The sequence below is a fragment of the Pleurodeles waltl genome, chromosome 2_2 (assembly GCF_031143425.1).
Source record: "Pleurodeles waltl isolate 20211129_DDA chromosome 2_2, aPleWal1.hap1.20221129, whole genome shotgun sequence".
In the NCBI taxonomy this organism is placed as follows: Eukaryota; Metazoa; Chordata; class Amphibia; order Caudata; family Salamandridae; genus Pleurodeles; species Pleurodeles waltl.
The window spans coordinates 1,141,989,606-1,142,015,203 of record NC_090439.1 but is presented as its reverse complement, the minus strand read 5'-3'; the positions used below and the strand labels follow the sequence as shown (position 1 = coordinate 1,142,015,203).

The 25,598-nt window shown below is 51.4% G+C and overlaps 1 protein-coding gene across 9 annotated transcripts in view; it reads right to left on the bottom strand.

Moving 5' to 3' along the window:
- The window catches only part of NUGGC (nuclear GTPase, germinal center associated), a 1,501,499-nt gene that overhangs the window by 125,145 nt on the left and 1,350,756 nt on the right, over positions 1–25,598 (bottom strand). For 7 of the 9 annotated variants that reach the window (XM_069221057.1, XM_069221058.1, XM_069221055.1 and 4 more), the window contains one exon: positions 2,235–2,385. In XM_069221057.1, the coding sequence (XP_069077158.1) occupies positions 2,235–2,385 (151 nt within the window). The remainder of the gene's footprint in view (positions 1–2,234; positions 2,386–25,598) is intronic. The other 2 variants (XM_069221054.1, XM_069221052.1) reach the window with 1 other exon arrangement.

The window sequence follows — 25,598 nt, the reverse complement described above, 5'->3', positions numbered from 1 at the left end:
GTATAACTTAAGGAGGATCCAGAAGCAAAATCTGAAAACAGTCTATTGGTCCCACATCAGGAACAACTATCTGTCATGTACATCACTCAGTAGACTGACTTCCCAATTTCTTGACTTCAAGTGGTACCCCCACTTTGAACCCTTTCTTGATTTAATTCCTGACCAACAAAGCAAAAGCTTGTATGTCCGGTTCAGGTACGGATGCTTACCTTTGAAGTCCCTTGCTAACACCTGGCGTCCCGCTTTGTCAACAGACTTATGTTCAAGTTGTAATGGTACTACAGAAACAATAGTACACTTTATGTTTATTTGTCCTGCTTATGGGACTTCCTGGCAGAAGTGGCTTTGTTCAACTTGTAGGAATATGGGTATGAGACACTGTAAAGACGCTTTAAGGTTGATGATGAGACACCACTACCCTTTTAATCTGTGCGGTCAGCAAGTTCCTTGCGGCCGCATGGCCTATATGTACACGTCTCTTAAAAAGTCAAATCCAGGGGAAGTATATTAAGGATTTTATGCAAACATTTTCTTTTTTTATTCGATCTCTTTTTATTCTTGTATCTATTATGTATTCATTGTAATTTTAGCTGCTGTGATGTTATTTGCTTTGATGGTTAAATATGACCGAATAAAGCTTGTGTGATGATGATGAACTAGAAAGTGTAAAGTCCTGTCTGAATGGGAAAGGAAAGAGTGAGCCAAATCCAGTAGGACAGAACCCGTTGACTCTAGTCCTGTGGTCTGTCAACCAAAGAGTAACTAAAGTGTGACTGATGTGCTCTTGGTTAGGAGTTGATCTCTAAACTCTGAGGATGGACTTCAGCACTCCTGTAGTGTACCTGAGCACATTCTGCCAGTAAAGTATGAAAATAAAATCCTGATGGAGTAATTGTGCTAATCAATCTAATAATTGTAGATTAGTCTGATTCAGTCCAGTCCTAATTAAATCAATTCACAATACTTTTCATGATACTTAGATCATACAAAAGCGTACACTGTGACAGGAGAAAAAATTGAAAACACATTAAATTCATCTCAATGATGTTTTTAATACTAAATCAAGAAATCATGATAATATTTAATGGAGGAGCAGGACAACATCATGCAGCAACTCAAGGAACATGATATAACAAGTCTATCAAAGTGAAATGGCCTTTGTTGTATCAGCGGACCCTGCCATCATCCCCATAGTCGTGACTGTGGCACTTGTTCAAGTGCACCTGATCAACCTGCCCAGCTGCGCCCCAAGTGACTGTTGTATATATGACGTGTCACAGGTCGATATGCGTGTGAGTGATCTTGGAAACCGAATAATAATTCTGCAACCTTGGGCACTAGAAACTGACTGGGCCCAGCCACATACACAAACACACATAACAAACACACAAGTTGCTGGCACTAGGAACCGTGTTAGTGCATAAAAGCAGAACTTTACACAAATCAGCCAGTAGCTCTCACTCCAGCAACACAGATAAAAAGATCAGGTCACACCTACTGATTCACAAAATAAGATATGTGACCATCACCACTCTACATAACACCCATGATAAGGACAGGCCTGTAAACAACCTATGAGGCAATCCCCCACTCCTACAGTGCGAATGTAGGATGGTAAGAATTTGAATAAGTGATGGCAAGAATGCGCATGTTAGATGAGTTTGACTAATGATAAGAGCTGCAAAGAGTGATGCTGAATGTGTGGACAAAAATAGTAAAAATATAAAAATCTAATGGTAGCAATGTGGGGATAAAAGCGAAAACAGGTGTGTGGATGTGGAGTATGGTGAGAATGAGTCATTGACTGAGATTAAGAATATGCATGATCAAAGAAATACTGAGAACATCAATACCTTAATTATCTTAAACTCAACTAGACTTCAGTCTGTAGATACTAATCGAAAAATGTGCACTACATAACTCAACAACACAAGGAATAACCTGATTCAAGGGCAGCTTAGGAGCACAAGATCGGAGGATAGTATAGGAAAGTAGACCACACAAGTGATCACTAAACAAACAATGTGTGTTTAGGAGGTGCCTTGGCAATTAATGCAGAGGATGGAAGCGGCCGGGAGCATATTCTCATTAGGGAAGAACAGGAAAGTAACATGTCCAGGACAAAGCTGGACATGTACCTCCACAAACTAAAGAATGTCCTTGTGACAACCAACAAAGCTTTGTAGTGATCATTTTTGTTAGACATGTTATGCATAATTTATACTTTCACTTACATTACTGGGATGGGACACCTCATAGGCAGATGCTCCAATGGAGGCTGATAGGAGGTACTTTACAGGGCCTTCGTTGGAGATATTCCCATTCTTGGTGAGACATTGAGTTGCAGGACCCCAGAGATGTGGACTTGTGGGGCTCGACATGCTGCTTACAAAAAAAAGATGTGTTGGATGGAAAGAAAAAAAGACACCTTTTAGGGTTGCAGATCTTCCTGGCATAATCCTTTAAGAATGTAAAGTATGCCTAGACAAAATATTAGACATGCAAAACAATCACCACTTTTGTGACATTTAACAATGTATACTAATGTTCTAATATTAATATTTGATAAAATATTATCAGTAAAACACTGTGATAAGTTTATAAGACACATCTGCCTAAAAGGGGAAATGCTTTTGGGATTTGAAGCTAGGATTTTATTTGTCATAGGCCTGTGTTGAACCCTGTGGATGGATAGAAAAATACACTGCATTTAAATGGAGAACTATGAAAAGAGAACTTTGAACACAATTTAAGCATGCGCATCAAAGAATTTAAGTGGCCCACACTGACAAAAATCGATTTGCGACAGTCTATATAGGACCTGGGGGATGTGTGAGATAACTGGAAGCAAAAATAATATTTCCAAAGTAGGTTGGCTATAACAGATAGGATTAGGATATAGGAGTCGTTTTGGGGTCCTCCACCATCACTTACTTTCAAATTGTTTTAGAGGCAAAGAACACGTTACTTACCTTCGGTAACAAATTATCTGGTAGAGACTCTATCTAGCTGCAGATTCCTTACCTTAGAATTACCTGGCGTCAGCTTCGAAGCCGGAATTTTTCTGCTGAGCAGTACTCTGTATGCGCTGTTGGGTGGCGTCGTTCGAATCTGCGTGCGTCGCCTGGCTCCGCTTGGTGTCATCAGCATCGTTGGAGCTGTCTATGATGTCACAGTTGTCTATACAGATGCCACCTCGGCGTGCGCACGTCAGTTCTTTTCCCACAACTTTCCACGCCAGAAGCACGGAGTCATGGAAGAACCAACAGTATTTAGTTTAGTATTTTCACTTGATTGTTTGAAGAAAAAAACATGCCTTTAAGAAAGGCAAAAATACCGAAATACATACATATATATATATATACATACATATATATATATACACACACACACACATACATATACCCGCAGAGGGGGGAGGCTTGGGTGGGTGTAAGGAATTTGCAGCTAAATAGAGTCTCTACCAGATAATTCCTTACCGAAGGTAAGTAACTTGTTCATCTGCTAGAGACTTCTAGCTGCAGATTCCTTCCCTTAGAATAGATACCCAAGCTATAACACCTGGTGGTGGGTCTGGAGGATATATATCTTATACCAGGAAGTCCTGCAGGACTGAGCAGGCAAAATGCCCCTCTCTCCTTACCTGCCTATCCAGGCAGTAGTGTCTTGCAAATGTGTGCAATGAAGTCCACGTCGCCGCTTAGCAAATGTCATGAACTGGCAGGCCACGAGCGAACGCAGTGGTAGCAGCTTTTCCTCTGGTAGAGTGAGACTTCCGACCCTCCGGAGGCTGCTTCTTGGCCAAAGCGAAGCAAATCTTTATACAGAGAACGGCCCAGAGCGAAATGGACCATTTCTGCACTGCCAGACCCTTCTTTGCACCAACGTATCCCACAAAGAATTGGTCGTCCACCCGGAACTCTTTTGTGCGATCAAGGTAGAATAATAACACTCTTTATGGGTCCAGCCAATGGAGACGCTCCTCTTCCTTAGAGGGATGCGGTGGCGCAAAGAAAGTGGGCAGGGTGATATTTTGACCCCGATGGAAAGGGGTCACTCACCTTGGGAGGAAAGAGGCACGAGTTCTGAGGACTACTTTATTGGGAAAGATTGTGATACGGCGGTTTCGACAATAAAGCTTGTAGCTCACTCACTCTCCAGGCAGATGTAATTGCCACCAAAAAGGCTGTTTTGATAGTGAGCAGCTGGAGAGGACAGTTATGCAAGGGCTTAAAAGGAGCACACATTAGGAAGGTAAGGACAAAATTAAGATCCCACTGGGGCAAGACAAAAGGCACAGGCAGAAACAGATGCCCCAGCCCTTTCAAAAATCTTTGTACAATGGGAGATTTAAACAAAGATGGTTGGTCGGGCAAGCATAGAAAAGCTGATAAAGAAGCAAGATAGCCCTTAAGAGTCCCTAAGGAGGAAGCTTGCTGGGCGAAAGACAGAATAGGAAAAGAGGATCAATAGACCTCTCTGTACAATATGAAACAAAACGTTTCCACCGGCAGGCTAAAATCGACTTAGTAGAAGGTCGCCTGGCTGCCAGAATGACATCACAGACTTCTGAAGGGAGGTCAGAAACCATCAACTGTCGCCGCTCAACCTCCACGCATGAAGTCGTAAGTCGTAAAGTTGACCGGTTTGGGTGGAGAACCTTCCCCTGCTGCTGCAAGAGAAGATCCTCGCGAAGAGGCAACCTGATTAGAGGACTGATGCTCATTTTGAGAAGCTGTGTGATACCAGACTCTCCGTGCCAATCAGGAGACACAAGGATTACTTGGGCCTGGTCGCTCTTGATTTTCTTGAGAACTCTGGGCAGACGTGGAATGGGCGGAAAGGCGTACAGGAGGCCTGAACTCCACCCACGACGAAAAGCGTCACCTAGCGATGGCCCCCTTGGAAACTCCAACGCGCAAAACTGCTGACATTGCGCATTCTCTTCAGAGGCAAACAAATCTAACCAAGACTCTCCCCACTGCTGAAAGAGTCCTTGCGCCACCTCTGGATGGAGGTACCATTCGTGATCCGATAAGCATCGACGGATGAGTTTGTCTGCCCTGGTGTTCAAAGAACCTGCCAGGTGTTGAACCACCAGGGTTATGCCCTGCTGTTCCAGCAATATCCAGAGACCTAGAGCCTCTTGACAAAGGGTCCACGAACCCACACCGCCCAGCTTGTTGCAGTACCACATTGCGGTGGTGTTGTCCATGAACACCTTCACTACATTCCCTTTCACAACAGGAAGAAATGCTTTTAATGCTAGTCGGATCGCCCGAAGCTCCAACAAGTTGATATGGAGCCCGGTTTCCACCGGAGACCAGAGACCCCTGATCACCACCTCTCCCAGATGGCCGCTACATCCCAGAAGTGACTCACTAACCACAACTGCAGATCCTTTGCAGTCCCCTCCGAGATCTGAACCACGTCGGTAAGATTCCCCTGATGCTGTGCCCATTGGAACTTCAGGTCCCACTGCAGAGCCCTCATATGCCATCTGGCATGTCTGAATAACAGGAGGCAGGAAGCCATGAGTCCCAACAGCCTCAGAGTCTGTCTCACCGAAATCCAGGATAGAGGCCGAAACATCGGTATCTTAACCTGAATATCCTGAACTCACTGCTCTGGAGGATAGGCCCGATACTGCACTGTGTCCAGAACAGCTCCAATGAAAGTAAGCTTCTGAGAGGGAGTCAGGTGTGACTTCAGGCACATTGATAGTGAACCCCAGCGAATGCAGGAGGTCTGCCGTCGTCTGGAGATGGGTGACGAGAGCCTGGGGCGTAGGAGCCTTCAACAGCCAATCGTCGAGGTAGGGGAAGACTGAAATCCCTGACCTTCACTTTTGTGAACACCCGAGGGGCACTGGTGAGACCGAAAGGGAGCACGGTAAACTGAAAGTGCTCGTGGCCCACCTTGAACCACAGGTGACGCATGTGAGCGGGCAGGATGGGGATATGAAAATACGCATCCTGCAAGTCCAACGCTACCATCCAGTCTCCTTGGTCTAGGGCAGACAAGACCTGAGCAAGAGTGAGCATCTTGAATTTCTACTTCTTGAGGAAGAGATTGACGTCCCTTAAATACAAGATAGGACGAAGGCCCTTGTTCTTTTTGGGAATCAGAAAGTATCAGGAATAACAACCACTGCCTACTTCTGAAAACGGGACCCTTTCTATGGCTCCCTTGGCCAAAAGAGCAGTAACTTTCTCGAGGAGCAAAACCAAATGGTCCTCCATCAGCCGTTCCTTTGTCGGAGGGATAGAGGGAGGGAAAGACTGGAAGGAGAGGGTATGGCTCTTCTGTATGATCTGCAAGACCCACTTGTCCGTTGTGATGGAAAGCTAGTGAGGGAGATGAAATTGAATCCTCCCTCCAACTGGACGGACATGGTCCTGCAGAACCACACTAGGAGAGCTTGGGCGAAGTGGAGGGGGGCTGTGTGGTGGCCGACCGCTGGCCAGACCCTCTGGGTCTGATGGTACCATGCCCACGTCCTATTCCGGGGTGGTGTGAAGCCTGAGGACGGTGGCTAAGTTGTGGCTGGCATGGTACCATGCCCCTTCCGAAGCCTCGAAAGGGGCGGAAGACAGACTGCTGTTGAGCCGGTGCTGAGAGGCCCAAGGATCTAGCCACAGCTTGAGAATCCTTAAACCTCTCAAGCGCGGAGTCTGCCTTCTCACCAAAAAGGTGAGAGCCATCAAAAGGCATGTCCATCAAACTTGACTGGACATCCCCCGAAAAGCAAGTTGAACGTAGCCAGGCGTGACAACATAGGGCCACGGTCATGTCCAATCCACACCTGACAGTAAACTTGGCTGCTTCTCTCCCATCCTTGACAGCCTGAGTGAGAGTGCCCCGTACGCCCTCCGGGACCTGGGGCAGCACCTGTGCCACCGTATCCCATAAAGTATGGGAAAAACGGCCTAATAGGCAAGAGGTGTTTACTGACCTCAATGCCAGGCTGGAGGAAGAAAACATTTTCTTTCCAAGCTGATCCAGCCTCTTGGATTCCCTATCCAGGAGAGAGGAAGGGAAGGCACCATGGGAAGTAGAGGCTTGGACCACCAAGCTCTCCGGGGTGGGGTGGGGGGTTAGGAAACTAGGGTCGCTCAGAGCTGATCTATGGCAGCGTACGACCGTCCTATTCACAGGAGCCCCTGTGCTGGTTTTGGACCATGTTCCCAGAAGGACGTCTGTTAGGGCCTCATTGAAGAGCAACATTGGCTGTGATGTAGTCACCCCCGGCTGAAGCACCTCTGTCAGGCGATTAGTCCTGACTGGCACCATGGGCAAGTCTAGGTCCAAGACCTCAGCTGCCTTCCGCATCATCATAGCATAAGAGGCTCCCCCTCCACCGTAGCCACATTAGGAGGAGAGCATACCAGTATCTGGAGATGTGCCCATCCCACTGGCCTCCCCATAATCCTCGTACCAGTCCTGTTCATGTTCCAGGTCATACTGTAAAGGGTCCTTAGACCCCTACCACTCCTCTCTCATGCCTGGCTGTTCAGAATAAGGCTCAGGCAATGATCTGGGCAGTATTGGCGCCGTTGAGAGTCAGCGTCAAACGACGTCGCTCCGACTCCTGATCATCCGGAATGAGGATGGGGCTACCACCAGTGGAAACCGGTGGTGGAAGAAGCGTCGACGACGGACCCGGCGCTGGAAGTCGACTGAGGGACTGGATCCTAGGGTCCCCAACAGCGCCAAAGCCGAAGCCGCTGACATTGAACCTGAAGGTGCCCCTGCTGACCCCAAAGACCCACCAGAGGGTGCAGCCCACTCAAAAACAAGGCGCATGGCCTCGTAAAATTCCTTTATTTGAGCGGGGGTCGCTCCGGTCCCCGGAAAAGGGGGAAGACGCGGAGTAGACCATTGCGACGGCTCTGCGGAACTGCGCTTGGAACATCGACGTTCCTTAGATGCCTCGTAGGACGTTGACACTGCAATTTTCAGAAACAGTTCCTGGGGGGTTTAGGAGGCGGGCCCTCTTGTAGTGTGCAAAACTAGGCACACTATGCAGGGGGTCCAGACAACCACACTTTGGTTTCCAGAGGTAAAAATTAGACCACCTTATGCTCCAATTTTGAAGGTAGCTGGTCGAGCAGTTAGCCTATTCCAGGAGATGTGCTACGCATTTGTTGTAGGCACAAATCCAATCCTGCACCACACACCCCCAATGAATAACTCGAGACCAGAATTTATCAAAATACTTCAGACTTTTATATAAATGTCAAGACCAAGATCTTTAAGATATGTTAAGTACTTTTTGAGATATTATTTTTTAAAGTTTTGATAAAGTTAGCCTTTCGGTGCATAATTAAGCAGCATATGAATCAATGAGCAGTCACTTTAAAAAATGCATTAAAAATCGTACTGTTGAGTGACCAGTCTCTTCTTTTGCAAGATGGTCGAATTAGTCGGTGGGCACACTGTGCCAGCTGGAGAGCCTCGGGTGGCTCCCGGTTCCGGCAATAGCATTGGAAAGTGTCTTGGCACAGGCACAGGGCCACCTGGAGAAGGAGCCAGTTTGCAGATTTAAAGGTAATGCCTTGGGGTCCCCTTGGGCTGAAGAGGTTGCAAGGGGTTAGCGACCCGGGGCACACAGCAATTTCCGTGTTGAAGGGCTCAGGGCGGACGGATGCAGGGCGAGTTGGAGGTCTTGGAAGCTGTGCGCAAAGGGACCGTTTGGCGCATGAGGTAAGTCTTCTTCTAGCGGTCTTGCAGGACGATGAAGGAGATCTGGTGGGAGGTCTGGGGTGACACTGAAGTCCTCTACTGGGGCTTCCGACCTCATCCTGTTGTAACTCTGGGTTAGCTGTTTTTGGTGGTGTTAGATGTGCACTGAACAGTACCTGGGGTATTGGCACAACTCGGCCAAGGGAGGGCGCTGTGCCACCAAAATTGGCACACTTGCAAGGTCTCGTCCGGGCTGTAGTTGGTGTGTTGTCGGGTTCGGCTGCGACTTCGAGTTGCGGATATATCATCTGGTCGGTTTGCTGGTTCCTTGTAGGTTTCTTGAGTGGTGCCTCTACTCAGGAGGGAGATCTCGATCTATTTACAAACCCTGGATGTCCTCGGGTTCTTTTGAGGTCGGTCCAGTGGTCAGCTCCTCCACAGCGGTGATTGTCTGGACTCTGGTGCAGCAAGCACGGGGTCTTGGAACCTTTTCTGGTGCAGCAGGTCCTCTGTTCTCGCCCTGTCGCTTTCTTTGGTGCTGTCTTCTTCCTGATGAATCTGATTTCTTGGTCTAGGATAGCACACTAAATACTGAATTTAAGGGGCATTTTAGGGGGAACCTGGTAGTGTCCAATGGGACACATACCCTTGGGTGGCTACACGCACTACAGTGACCAATTCCTGTGGGAAGGGTCACTTCCCTAAACCTCACTGATTATTTTCCTGCCATCCAACAGGTAGAAAAATGAAATGCAGGGTCCACTTCACCTGCAAGCCCCTACGGGTGGTGCATGCTCAGTGAGGCCACTCCTTCTACCCTTTGTCTGGTTTCCCGCCTTTGCTCCCGCCAAAAGTTGGAGTTTGCAAAGGGGGAAGCCATCATGGGGGAAAACTAGCTCCTCCACCCAGGAAGGGCATTGTTTTACAAACCAGAGGGCCAGGGCTCTCCCCCAGATTTTTATATTGGCAGTCTGGAAGTGGCATGCTGGAAGGAACCAGTCAGCAACTATGCCAGTTAGGTTACCTTTTGCAGGGGGGACCTCTAATGTGACCCCCTTGGTACATTTAGGGTTAAATCCAATACTGGTACCAGTTTGATTTAACGTACAAGTTACTTACCTTCGGTAACGATATATCTGGCAGAGACATATTCTAGTTGCAGATTCCTTACCTTTGAATTTCCCCAGGCGTCAGACTGGATCTGAATTTTTTTCTTCGAGCAGTAACTCTGCACACCGTCAGTTTCTTTTCACTACTTTCCATGCAAGTAGCGTGGAGCCATAAAGAACACAGAGTGGTGCGCCAAAACTAGGGCCCTTAAGGGGAAGTTCCAGTCCCTAGAATCAGTTCGCAGAGCGGGAGGATGGGCGGGTCGGTAAGGAATCTGCAACTAGAATATGTCTGTAGGAAGCTGGCTCTTTATATACTATATCAAAATGAGATAGAGGGGGTCATTACAACATTGGCAGTAAAAGCCGCTTACCGCCGTGCAGAAGACCGCCAATACACCGCCGCGGAATTTCACCACAGCTGTTATGACACACATCTCGGAAACAGCCGAAAATCAGACACCCACACAACTCCGCCACACCAAAGGTCAGTGTTAAACTGGCGAAAACAATTCCTCCGCCTCCACGCCAACACAAACACGCCCATGCTATTACGACCCACGAATCCACGCGGCGGTCTTTCAACCGCGGTAGTCCATTGGCGGTACACACCGCCACGCTCAAAATACACACACATCTCCAAAACACCGCCACATTGGACAATTCAAAATACACACACCTGATACACATACAAACACCACTCCCACACACAAAACGCAATATAAAACACACACCCACAAACCCCTACGACCAAAAATTTGACGAAGGCCAGAGAGACAGCACAGCATAGACAAGCCCACCACACAGAGGCACACAACACCATCACCCACACAACATCCACGCACAAAACACCACACACCACTACACATCACCACACACATCAACACTCACACCGCCCAACACATCACCCACACCACCCCATGTCACGCCAAAGACACCCCCGCTTTTCAGAGGAGGAGCTCAGGGTCATGGTGGAGGAAATCGTCCGGGTCGAGCCACAGCTATTTGGCTCACAGGTGCAGCACACATCCATAGCCAGGAAGATGGAGCTATGGGGCAGAATCGTGGATAGGGTCTACGCTGTGGGACAGCACTCAAGAAATCGGGAGGACATCAGGAAGAGGTGGAACGACCTACGGGGGAAGGTGAGTTCAACTGTCTCCAGGCACAACATCGCGGTTCAGCGGACTGGCGGAGGACCCCCACCTCCTCCCCCACAACTAACAACATGGGAGGAGCAAGTCTTGACCATCATGCATCCAGAGGGCCTCGGAGGAGGAATGGACACTGGTAAGTCCAATCTTAACTATCATATCCCCCACCCTACCTGCATGCTATCACACACCCCCACCCTCACCCCCTCCCCTATCACTCAAACTCCTCACTAATGTACTTATAACACAAACCACCCATCCCAACACCAAGCCCTGCATGACACAACTAAGCATGGTCACCCATCACTAAAGCATGCTCACTGCACATACCCAGAACACCCCCCAAACCATCATAACACAAGCCCCCCCACAGGAATGCTTGCACTGGTGTACACGGTGAGCCACCCATTGCACACCATGACACACACACATGCAATAATCATGCACTTATGCCCCTGCAGGATCACGAAGGACCGTCACCACACCGGAAGGTCCAGACATCTCCACTCCACCCACAGAAGAGGCCCACAGTGACGATAGCAGCTCTGCCCTACTGGAGCCTGATGACCTGCCAGGACCATCGTGGGCCTCGGGACAGTCGGTTCCCCTTGCACAGGCACAGCCCAACACTGACCTTCCACCCTCTGGTAACACCAGTACAGCACCCACCCAGCGGGCCCAAACCTCCGTACCCAGGACAGATCAATCAGCTGTGTGTCCACCACTACAGGGAACTCAGGAGAACCCACCACCCCAACAGCAACAGGGACCTGAGGGCAGTGGTAGTGGGCACACGGTCCAGGGGACAGAGGCACAGGAACACAGGGGAACTGGGAGGGCTGATGTGCGACAGGGGGCGGACAGGCCAAGAAAACCCACTCTCCACGAGGCCCTCTCCTCCATCATGGGAGCATACCACCACTCCCAGGAGACGATGGCGACGGTCCTGGTCAAGTTTCAGGAGACCCAGCGCCTGCAGGAGGACCAGTATTTGGGGTTCAGGGAGGAGCTCAGGACCATCAGCTCCGCCTTGGGCACCATCGTAGGGGTGCTGAAGGATATACAGCAGACCTTGAGGGACACCGTGGCACTCCAAGGGGCCCCTGACACTAGCATGGACGATGAACTGCCCACCACCTCCGCCGGCGCTAGTGGACAGGACGCCCCACCACAGGACCACCACACCAGCACCCCACCCCCTGCAGACAGAGAACCACCTCGCAAGCGGTCCCTGAGATCCAGGAACAGGACAGAGCAAGATGGCAAGACCCCAGCCAGGAAATCAGACCACCCTGATTGTCCTCCCACTGTCCCACTTTGTTACCCTGTCCCTACTTAAACTGCTGCAGCTCCAGTTCCTATGCCCATATGGGCAGTGCACCTGTGAGACTAATAGACTGGACTCTGCCATGGACATTCCTCCACCATCACCCATCACCATTTTACAACCCCCCTCCATTTTTTAGCACTTAAATAAACACCCTTGAACCACAAAACAATCTGGAGTCAGTCTGTGATTTGGTAAAATGTATTATCAATGACAGTGTCAAAAAGCGTTTCTAGTTGTAAAGGCAACATACCAATGTCACACATCACAAGTCCTTGAAGGATGCATGCAGATGACACGCTGGTAACCACACCTGTGAAACCGTAATGGAAAGAAACAACTCAGTTACCAAATAATCCCATGAAATTACACACAGGATAAAGGAAAACGTGTGACAGTGAATGTAATGGTAAAAATGAGAACGTTCTCACCTGTGTGTCACTGGAAATATTGCTGTAAGACTGACTCCCTGTTATCGTTGTCTTCTTCCTCAGCTTCCTCCTCATCACTGTCCACAGGCTCCACAGCTGCCACAACACTGTCATCTGGACTATACTCCTGCAGAAAAGGCACCTGGCGTTGCAAAGCAAGATTGTGAAGCATCGAGCAGGCGATGATGATCTGGCACACCTTCTTCGGTGAGTAGAATAGGGAACCACCTGTCATATGGAGGCACCTGAACCTGGCCTTAAGGAGGTTAAAGGTGCGTTCGATCACCCTCCTAGTCCGCCCATGGGCCTCATTGTAGCGTTCCTCTGCCCTGGTCCTGGGATTCCTCACTGGGGTCAATAGCCAGGACAGGTTGGGGTAACCTGAGTCGCCTAATAGCCACACACGGTGCCTCTGGAGTTGACCCATCATATCAGGGATGAGGCTATTCCGCAGGATGTAGGCGTCCTGCACTGAGCCAGGGAACATAGCATTAACCTGGGAGATGTACTGGTCGGCCAAACATACCATCTGTACATTCATAGAATGATAACTCTTCCTGTTCCTGTACACTTGTTCACTCCTGTGTGTGTGGGGGGGGGGACCAGAGCTACATGGGTCCCATCAATAGCACCTATGATGTTGGGGATATGTCCAAGGGCATAGAAGTCACCCTTCACTGTAGCCAAATCTTCCACCTCAGGGAAAATGATGTATCTCCTTACGTGTTTCAGCAGGGCAGACAACACTCTGGACAGCACGTTTGAAAACATAGGCTGGGACATACCTGTTGCCATGGCCACTGTTGTCTGAAAAGACCCACTTGCAAGGAAATGGAGCACTGACAGCACCTGCACGTTAGGGGGGATTCCAGTGGGGTGGCGGATTGGTGACATCAGGTCTGGCTCCAACTGGGTACATAGTTCTTGGATAGTGGCATGGTCAAACCTGTAGGTGACGATTAAATGTCACTCCTCCATTGTCAACAGGTCCACCAGCGGTCGTCGCGGTAGGCGGTTGTAGACCACGGCGCAATGCTGCATTGGTTAACATTGGACCCTATGGGTCCCAGGAGCCAATGACCATGTGCGCCGCCGGTGATGATACGCACCACAGCGGACGTCCCCACCGCGGATGTCACAGCCATTTTCTATCTGTTCCATCACTAGATACCTGATCTTCAACAGGAGAGGACCTACACTGCAAGTGCTGCTGTGACCTCGGTCTGGAAGCGACGATGGCTGCTGCGTCTGGGGAAAGGGCCCCTGCCTTCACTGCTCAGGAGTTGGAGAAACTGGTAGACGGGGTCCTCCCCCAGTACACACTACTCTACGGTCCTCCAGACCAACAGGTTAGTACACAGGTAGCACGTTGTATGGGCTAGGCCTGGGTGGAAAGGGCTGGTTGTAAGAGGGAAGGGGGCAGAGTTCAGGGAACATGAATGCATGTGAATGAATGTGCCACATGGCTAGGGTAGGGACGGGGGCCACTCACATCGACAGTGCAGTTGGTAATGACTTTGCTTCTTCCCTTGTGCATGTCATGTAGGTCAGCGCCCACCAGAAGAAGGACATTTGGCGTGCCATCGCCAAGGACGTCCGGACCCTGGGGGTCCACCAGAGACGGGGCACCCACTGCCGGAAAAGATGGGAGTACATTCGCCGCTGGAGCAAGAAGACGGCGGAGGCTCAGCTGGGGATGGCCTCCCAACGTGGGAGGGGTGCCAGTCGCCCCATGACCCCCCTGATGTTCAGGATCCTGGCGGTGGCCTAACCTGAGTTGGATGGGCGCTTGAGGGCATCACAGCAGACACAAGGGGGTGAGTACAACCTCATTTTGCGGACTTTGCGCGCAGTGGAGGGGTCTGGGTGTGGGAGGAGGCCTGTGGGTGTACCTAGGCCAGGGCGAGTTCCGTAGGCTAGGCCCCTCCGTGATGCAGGCCATGTGGCACTCTACCCCACCGCACTAGAGTGCCAAGTACAGGTATAGAGGCCCCTGTGGCATCCATGTATGCAGATGTCCACCATAGCCATGTAGGCCAGATCCCAGAAATTGCATCTGCAGAGGACAGGAGCACGGCGTAGTGCAGGGGGCTGCTGTGTCTGTATTGTCCGCCAACGGTAGCAGTATGCCATGCACTCAACCTGTCTTTCTTCTGTCTCCCGACCCCCCCCCCCCTTTCGTGCTCTCCCTGTTCTTTTGTGCATCAGCATCAACAGGCGGAGGTACAGTGGCACTGGGGCACGAGGGAGCTGCATCCCACATGGCCATGGAGGGCCACACCACGGACTCAGAATGCACCAGTGGGACGGAGGGCGAGGGGAGCTTCACGTCGGCCACCGGATCACCAAGCAGCGACACGGACTCGGCCGCCGATGGGAGCTCCCTTGTGGTGGCGGCACCATCTGTGCGCCCCACTTCTACAGGTACAGCCGCCACCTCCCCTACCAGCACCGCCCTCCCAGCAGCCCCTCAGCGTTCGCCCCGTGCCCGCTCACCCAGGAGGGTGGGCATCACCTTCGCCCCAGGCACCTCAGGCCCTGCCCCAGTCACCCCTGCTGCCCTCAGTGAGGAGGCCATTGACCTCCTCAGGTCACTCACTGTTGGGCAGTCTACCATTGTGAATGCCATCCAGGGTGTAGAAAGGGAGTTGCAACACGGTAATGCATTCCTGGAGGGCATTCATTCTGGTCAGGCTGCCCTTCAGCGAACCCTGCAATCTCTGGCCTCAGCACTGATGGCAGCCATTGTCCCTGTGTCTAGCCTTCCCCCTGCAACCTCCTCCACCCAGACCCAATCCCCTGTACCCCATCCCATCCCAAGCACACCTACAGACCAGCATGCACACACGTCAACACAAAAGGGAAGCTCAGGCAAACAGAGGCACCACACAACCCACAGGCACACACACAAGCATCACACACATTCAGACACAGCAACACCCATTGCCTCCACTGTGTCCCTCTCCTCGTTGTCTGCCTCCTCCCTCCCAGTGTCGTCTACACTATCACCTGCATGCACTACATCTACAGGCACCAGGAGTCGCAACAGAACACCCTGCACCACACCCCGCTCACCTGCAATCACCACCTCCACTCCCATTTACATGTCCCCTGTGTCCTCTCCCAGTGTGTCTGTGACGCCCCCTCCCAAAGTACACAAACGCGGGCACCCACACACCCACCATCCATCCACCTCACGACAGCCTCCAGTACCTGCACCTGCACCCAAAACACCTAAAGTGACACCTCCTACAACCACCTCCTCTTCCTCCACTCCCAGACCCCCTCCAACTACCTATCCCAGTGTTCGTCAGAAACTGTCCCTCTGTAAAGTTGACCTTTTTGCCCCCCCCCCCCCTCCAATTCATCAGTCCCGTCGTAGCGCCTCAGCCAAAAAGCCTCCATTACCAGTGGTGCCTGTTCAAGGTGTGTGGAGTGCACCGGCCACCAGGGCAGGCAGTGTGACCCGGAGCCAAGGCACTGGCAGCGCACCCCCTAAGACTCTGAAATTGGAAAGTGGCCGACGGGACCCTGTGAAGACTCCTGGAGGCAAAACAACTCCCAGGGGTCCCAGGGGGATTGCAGAGTCAGCTGTGACTCCTCCAAAGGTGGGGAAGGGCCAGAGGAAGTCTGCGCAGCCTGGTGTCAGCATCACGGCAGAGCAGGGCGGCATCCTTCACGGCGGTCGGGACGCCACCGCCAGAAGTCGTCACTGGTCCGGAGACCACCGCCAGAGTCATTGCCCAGGAGGGCCCAAGTATCGTCACTGGTCAGGAGACCACCGCCAGAGTCATTGCCCAGGAGGGCCCAAGTATCGTCACTGGCCAGGAGACCCCTGCCACCGCCGGAGTCAGTGCCCAGGAGGGCCCAAGTATCGTCACTGGTCAGGAGGCCCCTGCCACCGCTGGAGTCAGTGCCCAGGAGGGCCCAAGTATTGTCACTGGTCAGGAGACCACCGCCGGAGTCATTGCCCAGGAGGGCCCAAGTATTATCACTGGTCAGGAGACCACCGCCGGATTCATTGCCCAGGAGGGCCCAAGTATCGTCACTGGTCAGGAGACCACCGCCGGAGTCATTGCCCAGGAGGGCCCAAGTATCGTCACTGGTCAGGAGACCCCTGCCACCGCCGGAGTCAGTGCCCAGGAGGGCCCAAGTATCGTCACTGGTCAGGAGACCACCGCCTGAGTCATCGCCCAGGAGGGCCCAAGTATCGTCACTGGTCAGGAGACCACCGCCACCACCGGAGTCAGTGCCCATGAGGGCCCAAGTATCGTCACTGGTCAGGAGACCACCGCCGGAGTCATTGCCCAGGAGGCCCAAGTATCGTCACTGGTCAGGAGACCACCGCCACCGCCGGAGTCAGTGCCCAGGAGGGCCCAAGTATCGTCAATGGTCAGGAGACCACCGCTGGAGTCAGTGCCCAGGAGGGCCCAAGTATCGTCACTGGTCAGAAGACCACTGCCGGAGTCATTGCCCAGGAGGGCCCAAGTATCGTCACTGGTCAGGAGACCACCGCCAGAGTCAGTGCCCAGGAGGGCCCAAGTATCGTCACTGGTCCGGAGACCACCGCCAGAGTCAGTGCCCAGGAGGGCCCCAGCTGCCACAGCCCCGCTGGGCAATGAGGGAACGTCATGCCACACACCAATGCCCAATCCAGAGAATGTCATGCCACACACCAATGCCCAGTCCAGAAAACGTCATGCCACACACCAATGCCCAGCCCAGACAAAGCACCGCTGAACAGGGCAAGCACCGCTGAACAGTTCAGAACCGCCATGGCAAAGCACCGCTGAACAGGGCAAGCACCGCTGAACAGTTCAGAACCGCCATGGCAAAGGACCGCTGAACAGGGCAAGCACCGCTGAACAGTCCAGAACCGCCATGGCAAAGCACCGCTGAACAGGGCAAGCACCGCTGAACAGTCCAGAACAGCCATGGCAAAGCACTGCTGAACAGGGCAAAGACCGCCATGGCAAGCACCGCTAGCCTATGAGCGGCAGGGGGAGTGACGCAACTCGGACCGTCACGGGGAGAGTGATGCACTCAGGGCACCAGTCCCCCTCCAGAACCAGTGGAGACTTGCATCCACTCAGTCTGTCCTGCACAGGATGAAGCACTCAGGGCACCAGTCCCCCTCCAGAACCAGTGGAGACTTGCATCCACTCAGTATGTCCTGCACAGGATGAAGCACTCAGGGCACCAGTCCCCCTCCAGAACCAGTGGAGACTTGCATCCACTCAGTCTGTCCTGCACAGGATGAAGCACTCAGGTCACCAGTCCCCCTCCAGAACCAGTGGAGACTGTTATCCACTTGAGAGACTGTGGCTTTGCACTCCCCAGGATGGTACAGTGGGCACGCCACCCACTGTAGAGACTTGAGAGACTGTGGCTTTGCAATCCCCAGGATGGTACAGTGGGCACGCCACCCACTGTAGAGACTTGAGACTGTGGCTTTGCACTCCCCAGGATGGTACAGTGGGCAAGCCACCCACTGTAGAGACTTGAGAGACTGTGGCTTTGCACTCCCCAGGATGGTACAGTGGGCAAGCCACCCACTGTAGAGACTTGAGAGACTGTGGCTTTGCACTCCCCAGGATGGTACAGTGGGCAAGCCACCCACTGTAGAGACTTGAGAGACTGTGGCTTTGCACTCCCCAGGATACATCAATGGACATGGAGCCCCGTCATGGATCTGGCTTTGCACTCATCCGGCTGAGGTACCCCCCCCTTCCCTTCCCCCTGAGGTGCCTGTAGTATTTCTATCTGATGCCCTGGCAGTGTTCTCTCCGTGTGTGGACAGGTATCTTTTGTGGGCCTCGCCCATGCATTTTTGGACTAGTGGTGCACGGACATTGATATGTGCATATCTGCACTACTTCTCGTACTGTATATACTTTATATCCGTATATTTTCGAGACATGTATATTGCTACATTACAATGTTTGAACTGATTTTGTTTTGTCTTTGCATTCGTCCGGGGGGGGTTGTGGGTTGTTACTGTGATTTTTGTGAATGCATTGGTGTGTGTGTTGTAATATGCAAGGGTGGGGGTGTTTCGTGTGTGTCCCCCTAACTTTTGCCTCCCTCCTTCCCCTATGTTGTAGGTGCAGTACTCACCGTTGTCTTCGGCGGCGCCGGCGTTGCTCTTCGTAGATGAGTAGGAATACAAGGGCCGGTAGGATTTGTAATTCGGGCTCCATGGAGTCCTCCTTCCTCGTGGGATGTGTTCAGGTGAGCGTTTTCCCATTCCAGTAACTGTTTCCGCCATCTTTTTATCCCCGGAAAAGGTGGCGGATTGGTAGGTTGTGATACTATGGGCGGTACATTGTCTTCCGCCTGTCTGTTGGCGGTGACCGCCGCGCTGCTCGTCTGTACCGCCGTTGCGGGCGGAGTGTTAAAGTGGCTGTCTTTGTTGGCGGTTTCCGCCAGGGTCATGATTCCCTTTTTTTGTCTGCCGGCCTGTTTGCGGTATTACTGCACCTTTAACACCATCCGCCAGGGTTGTAATGACCCCCATAGTGTGCACAGAGTCCAGGAGTTCCCCAAAAGGCTTGACAGATAATACTAATGCTCCATTAGTGGTAGTGTGGTCGAGCAGTTAGGCTTATCAGAGGGTAGCGTTAAGCATTTGTTGTACACACACAAGCAATAATTGAAAGCACACACTCAATTACTTAAGTCCAGGCCAATAGGCTTTTATATAGGAAAATATTATTTTGTTAATTTACTTTTGGAACCACAAGATTCAGATTGCAGGTAAGTACATTAAATGTAAGGTACTTTGCATAGGTATAGTTAGAACTTTGAATTAAAACAGTAATGTACACAGTTTTTCAGAAAATGGCAATAAGCTATTTTAAAAGTGGACATTGCAATTTTCAAAAGTTCCTGGGAGAGGTAAGTACAGTTTAGTTAATACGGTAAGTAAAGCACTTACAAGTTCAGTCTCAGGGGCATAGGTAGCCCACCGTTGGGGGTTCAAGTCAACCCCAAACATCCAGCAACACAGGGCTGGTCAGGTGCAGAGGTCAAAGAGGAGCCAAAATAACATGGGCGCCTATGGAGACAGGGGGTGCTCTGGTTCCGGTCTGCTGGCAGTTAAGTACCCACGTCCTCAGGGGCAGACCAGGGGGCCCAAGTAGGCACACAAAACACATCCTCAGCAGCACAGGGCCGGGGGCAGTGTGCAAACAGGGCATTGGGTTTTCAAAAGGATTTAATGGAGGAACCAGGATGTCATTCAAACATTGCAGGCAGGGCACAGGGGGGCTTCTCGGGCCAGCCACCGAATGAGCAAGAGTGAGGGCCGCCTGCTGGTCACTGCTGCACCGGTGGTCGGTTTCTCACAGGCCTGGGGGCTGCGTGTGCAGTGCTTCTCCAGACGTCGCATATCTTCGTCCCGAGCAGTCGCGGTCATGGGGGTCCTTGGGATTCCCTCTGCAGGTGTCGTCGTGGGGGTGCAGAGAGGTCCGCCCAGGGTGGACACGTTGTCGGAGTCGCCTGGGGGGTCCTCTCTGGGACATTGGTTTCTCTGGACACAGGCCACGGGCATCTGGTGCAGAGTGGTGGGGACTCACGCTTCTGGAGTGAGGTGAGAGTCCCTTTAAAGATGGTTTCTTCTTTCTTTGGTTGGACAGGTCCGCTGTCCACAGGAGTTCTTGATCCTTTGTAGTTGCAGGGCAGTCCTATGAGTCGGCAGAGGTCGCTGGGCCCGCAGGATGCGTTGCTGGTGCAGGTTCTCTGAAGTTGGAGACAGGCTGGTAGGGCTGAAGCCAAAGCAGCTGTCGTCTTCATTCTTCTCTGCTGGGTTTTTCCAGCTAGGCAGTCCTTCTTTTAGGGGTGTGTTAGGGGGTAGTAGCCAATGGTTACTGTCCCGGAGGGTGGCTACACTCCTATCCTTATTGGTCCTAATGCTCCAAAGCAAGATGGAGGATTTTTCAAGAAGGGGGTCATTTCAGCTCTGGTCATCTTAGGGGTGGACCTGGCTGAGGGGGTGACTCCACCTTGGTTTTCTCATTATCACTCCAGACTTGCTGCCAAAAGTGGGGCTTTGTCTGGAGGCTGGGCATCTCTACAAGGTGGAGTGCCCTGGGGCATTGTAATACGAAGCCTGAGCGTAGGAAGTTGGCTCTGTATATACTACCTCAAAGTGAGAGATGGTGTGCACAGAGTCCAAGGGTTCCCCTTAGAGGTTGGTAGCGGCAAAATTAGATAATATTAATGCTCTATTTTGTGGTAGTGTGGTCAGGCAGTAGGCTTATCAGAGGGTAGTGTTAAGCATTTGTTGTACACATACTGGCAATAAATGAGGAACACACACTTAAAGACTAAACTCCAGGCCAATGGTTTTATATAGAAAAATATATTTTCTTAATTTATTTTTGAACCTCATGATTTGAGGTAAGTACATAAAATGCAAGGTACCTCACACAGCTAAGTAAGGAACTTTGATTTAAAACAGTAGTACACACATTTTTGGATAAAATGGCAAATAGCTATTTTAAAAGTGAATACAGTACCAAAATCAACAGGTCCTGGGGAGGGTAAGTTTGGTTAGTTTTCTCAGGTAAGTAAAGCACTTACACAGTCAGTCTCCTGGGCATAGGCAGCCCACCGTTGGGGGTTCAGGAAACTCCAAAGTTACAGCACCAGCAACACACGGCCGGTCAGGTGCAGAGGTCAAAGAAGGGCCCAAAACACATAGGTGCCTATGAAGAACAGGGGTGCTCCTGTCCTACTCTGTTTACAGGTAAGTACATGCGTCCTTGGGGAGCAGACCAGGTGGTGTATTGTAGAGCACTGAGTGGGGGGGGTGGGGGGGGGGGGGGGGGGGGGGTGGTGGGGGGGGAGGGGATTGGGGGGGGGGGGAGGACAAACAAGCCCACAAAACACACCCTCAGTGGAACAGGGGAGGCTGGGTGCAATAGGCAAAGTAGGCATCGGGTTTGCAATGGAGGGACCAGGGGGTCACTTAGGCGATGCAGGCAGGATACAGGGAGCTTCTCCGGCCAGCCACCGACTGGGCTAGGATGAGGGCTGCCTGCTGGTCACTCCTACACTGGTAGGTGGTTCCTCTTGGTCCTGGGGGCTGCGGATGCAGTGCTTGGTCCAGGCGTCGGGTTCCTTTGTTCCAGGCAGTCAAGGTCAGGGGGAGCCTCTGGATCCTCTCTTTTCCTTGACCCTAGGTCAGACACACCTGTGTACCCATGATGTGGACACAGGTCTCCTGAATAAAATATTTAGGCAGTCTGACTGTAGGAAGTTGGCTCTGTATGTACTATTTCAAAGTAAGAAATAGCATGCACAGAGTCCAAGGGTTCCCCTTAGAGGTAAGATAGTGGCAAAAAGAGATAATTCTAATGCTCTATTTTGTGGTAGTGTGGTCGAGCAGTAGGCTTATCAGAGGGCAGTGTTAAGCATTTGTTGTACACACACAGGCAATAAATGAGGAACACACACTCAAAGACAATTCCAGGCCAATAGGTTTTTATATAGAAAAATATATTTTCTTAGCTTATTTTAAGAACCACAGGTTCAAGATTTACAAACATTACTTTAAATGAAAGGTATTTCACTAAGGTATCTTAGGAACTTTGAATCATCACAATAGCATGTATAGTTTTGGCAAAAATGGCAATAAGCTATTTTAAAATTGGACACAGTGCAAAATTCAACAGTTCCTGGGGGAGGTATGTATTTATTAGTTTTTCAGGTAAGTAAAGCACTCACAGGGTTCAAAGTTGGGTCCAAGGTAGCCCACCGTTGGGGGTTCAGGGCAAGCCACACCAGCAGCTCAGGGCCGGTCAGGTGCAGAGGTCAAAGTGGTGCCCAAAACGCATAGGCTTCAATGGAGAAGGGGGTGCCCCGGTTCCAGTCTGCCAGCAGGTAAGTACCCGCGACTTCGGAGAGCAGACCAGGGGGGGTTGGGACACAAGTCAGCACAAAAAGTACACCCTCAGCAGCACAGGGGTGGCCGGATGCAGAGTGCAAACAGGCGTCGGGTTTGCAATAGGTTTCAATGGGAGACCCAGGGGTCTCTACAGCGATGTAGGCAGGCAAGGGGGTAGCCACCACCTGGGCAAGGGAGAGGGCCACCTGGGGGTCACTCCTGCACTGGAGGTCGGATCCTTCAGGTCCTGGGGGCTGCGGGTGCAGTGTGTTTCCCAGGCGTTGGGTTCTTTGAAGCAGGCAGTCGCAGTCAGGGGGAGCCTCTGGATTCCCTCTGCAGGTGTCGCTGGGAAGGCGCGGGGGGGGGGTGTCTGGGGGCGGGTCAACTCTGGCTACTCACAGGGTCGCAGTCACCGGGGAGTCCTCCCTGTAGTGCTGGTTCTCCGAAGGTAGAGCCAGGGGCGTTGGGTGCAGAGTGGAAAGTCTCATGCTTCCGGCGGGAAATGTGTGGTCTTTAAAAGTTGCTTATTTGTTGCAAAGTTGCAGTCTTTGTGGAACAGGGCCGCTGTCCTCAGGAGTTTTTGGTCCTTTTGGATGCAAGGTAGTCCCTTGAGGCCGCTGGACCCTGGGGGACGCGTCACTGTTGCAGTTTTTCTTGGAGTGAGGAGACAGCCCGGTAGGGCTGGGGCCAAAGCAGTCGGTGTCTCCGTCTTCTCTGCAGGGCTTCAGGTCAGCAGTCCTTCTTCATCTTCAGATTACAGGAATCTCTCTTGCTTGGTTCTGGGGGCCCCTAAATACTCTATTTAGGGGTGTGTTTAGGTCTGGGAGGTTAGTAGCCAATAGCCACTAGCCCTGAGGGTGGCTACACCCTCTTTGTGCCTCCTTCCTGAGGGGAGGGGGGCACATCCCTAATACTATTGGGGGAATCCTCCATCTGCAAGATGGAGGATTTCTAAAAGTCAGAGTCACCTCAGGTCAGGACACCTTAGGGGTTGTCCTGACTGGCCAGTGACTCCTCCTTGTTTTTCTCATTATCTCCTCCGGCCTTGCCGCCAAAAGTGGGGCGTGGCCGGAGGGGGCGGGCATCTCCACTAGCTGGGATGCCCTGTGGCGCTGTAACAAAGGGGGTGAGACTTTGAGGCTCAACGCCAGGTGTTACAGTTCCTGCAGGGGGAGGTGAGAAGCACCTCCACCCAGTACAGGCTTTGTTACTAGCCACAGAGTGACAAAGGCACTCTCCCCATGTGGCCAGCAACATGTCTGGTGTGTAGCAGGCTGGCAAAACTAGTCAGCCCACACTGGAAGTCGGGTATGTTTTCAGCGGGCATCTCTAAGATGCCCTCTGGGTGTATTGCACACTGGCATCAGGGTACATTTATTGTGCTGAGAAGTTTGATACCAAACTTCTGAGTTTTCAGTGTAACCATTATGGTGCTGTGGAGTTCGTGTATGACAGACTCCCAGACCATATACTCTTATGGCTACCCTGCACTTACAATGTCTAAGGTTTTGCTTAGACATTGTAGGGGCATAGTGCTCATGCACCTAGGCCCTCACCTGTGGTATAGTGCACCCTGCCTTAGGGCTGTAAGGCCTGCTAGAGGGGTGACTTATCTATGCCATAGGCAGTGTGAGGTTGGCATGGCACCCCGAGGGGAGAGCCATGTCGACTTAGTCATTTTCTCCCCATCAGCACACACAAGCTGGCAAGCAGTGTGCATGTGCTGAGTGAGGGGTCCCCAGGGTGGCATAAGACATGCTGCAGCCCTTAGAGACCTTCCCTGGCATCAAGGCCCTTGGTACCAGGGGTACCAGTTACAAGGGACTTACCTGGATGTCAGGGTGTGCCAATTGTGGAGACAAAGGTATAGGTTAGGGAAAGAACACTGGTGCTGGGGGGTTAGCAGGCCTCAACACACTTTCAAATCATAACTTGGCATCAGCAAAGGCAAAAAGTCAGGGGGTAACCATGCCAAGGACGCATTTCCTTACACTGACCAAGTCAAATAAATCATTAAAGTGGAAGTCCACAAGATGCTGCAACTGGGAGTGATAGAGCACTCTGACAGTCCCTGGGCTAGCCCAGTACTCTTGTCCCCAAACCTCACACCAAGGATGGAAAGAGAGAGATGAGGTTTTGTGTGGACTAAAGAGGGCTCAACTCTGTCACCAAGACAGATGCTCACCCCATACCAAGAGCAGATGAATTGATTTAAGTAGCTTTGACTTGACAGCAAGGTACTGGCAAATCAAAATGGGACCTGAAGCAAAAGAAAAGACAGCATTCTCTAACCTGATGGGCATTATCAGTTAACTGTTATGCCCTTTGGCTTAAAGAATGCCCCTGCCACCTTTTACAGATTGGTGACTCAAGTACTTGCTGGTTTGGAGTCCTTTAGTTTAGGAGATCTAGATGATACTGCTGTCTTTAGCTAAAACTGGCAGGATCACCTGGTCCACCTGAAGAAGGTTTTGCAGGCCCTGCAAGCAGCAGGCCTCTCTATCAAGGGATCTAAATGTCAGATAGGGCAGGGTACAGTGGTTTACTTGGGACATCTTGTAGGTGGAGGCCAAGTTCAGCCACTCCAACCCAAGATCCAGACTATTCAGGACTGGGAAGCTCCAAAAACCCAGACTCAAGCCAGGGCATTCCTTGGCTTGACTGGGTACTATAGGAGGTTTGTGAAGGGATATGGATCCATAGTGACACCCCTCAAAGAACCTATGTAGGTAGTTGGCTCTGTAGATACTATTTCAAAGTATAGTAAAAAATAGAAATACAGAGTCCAAGGGTTCCCCTTACAGGTAAGATAGTGGCAAAATTAGAGAATTCTAATGCTCTATTTTGTGGTAGTGGGGCTGGTCAGGTGTAGAACTCAAAGAGGTGCCCAAAACACATAGGTGCTTAAGGAGAACAGGTGTGCTCCAGTTCCAGTCTGCCAGCAGGTAAGTACCCGCATCCTCGGGGGGCAGACCAGGGGGGTTTTGTAGAGCACTGAGGGGG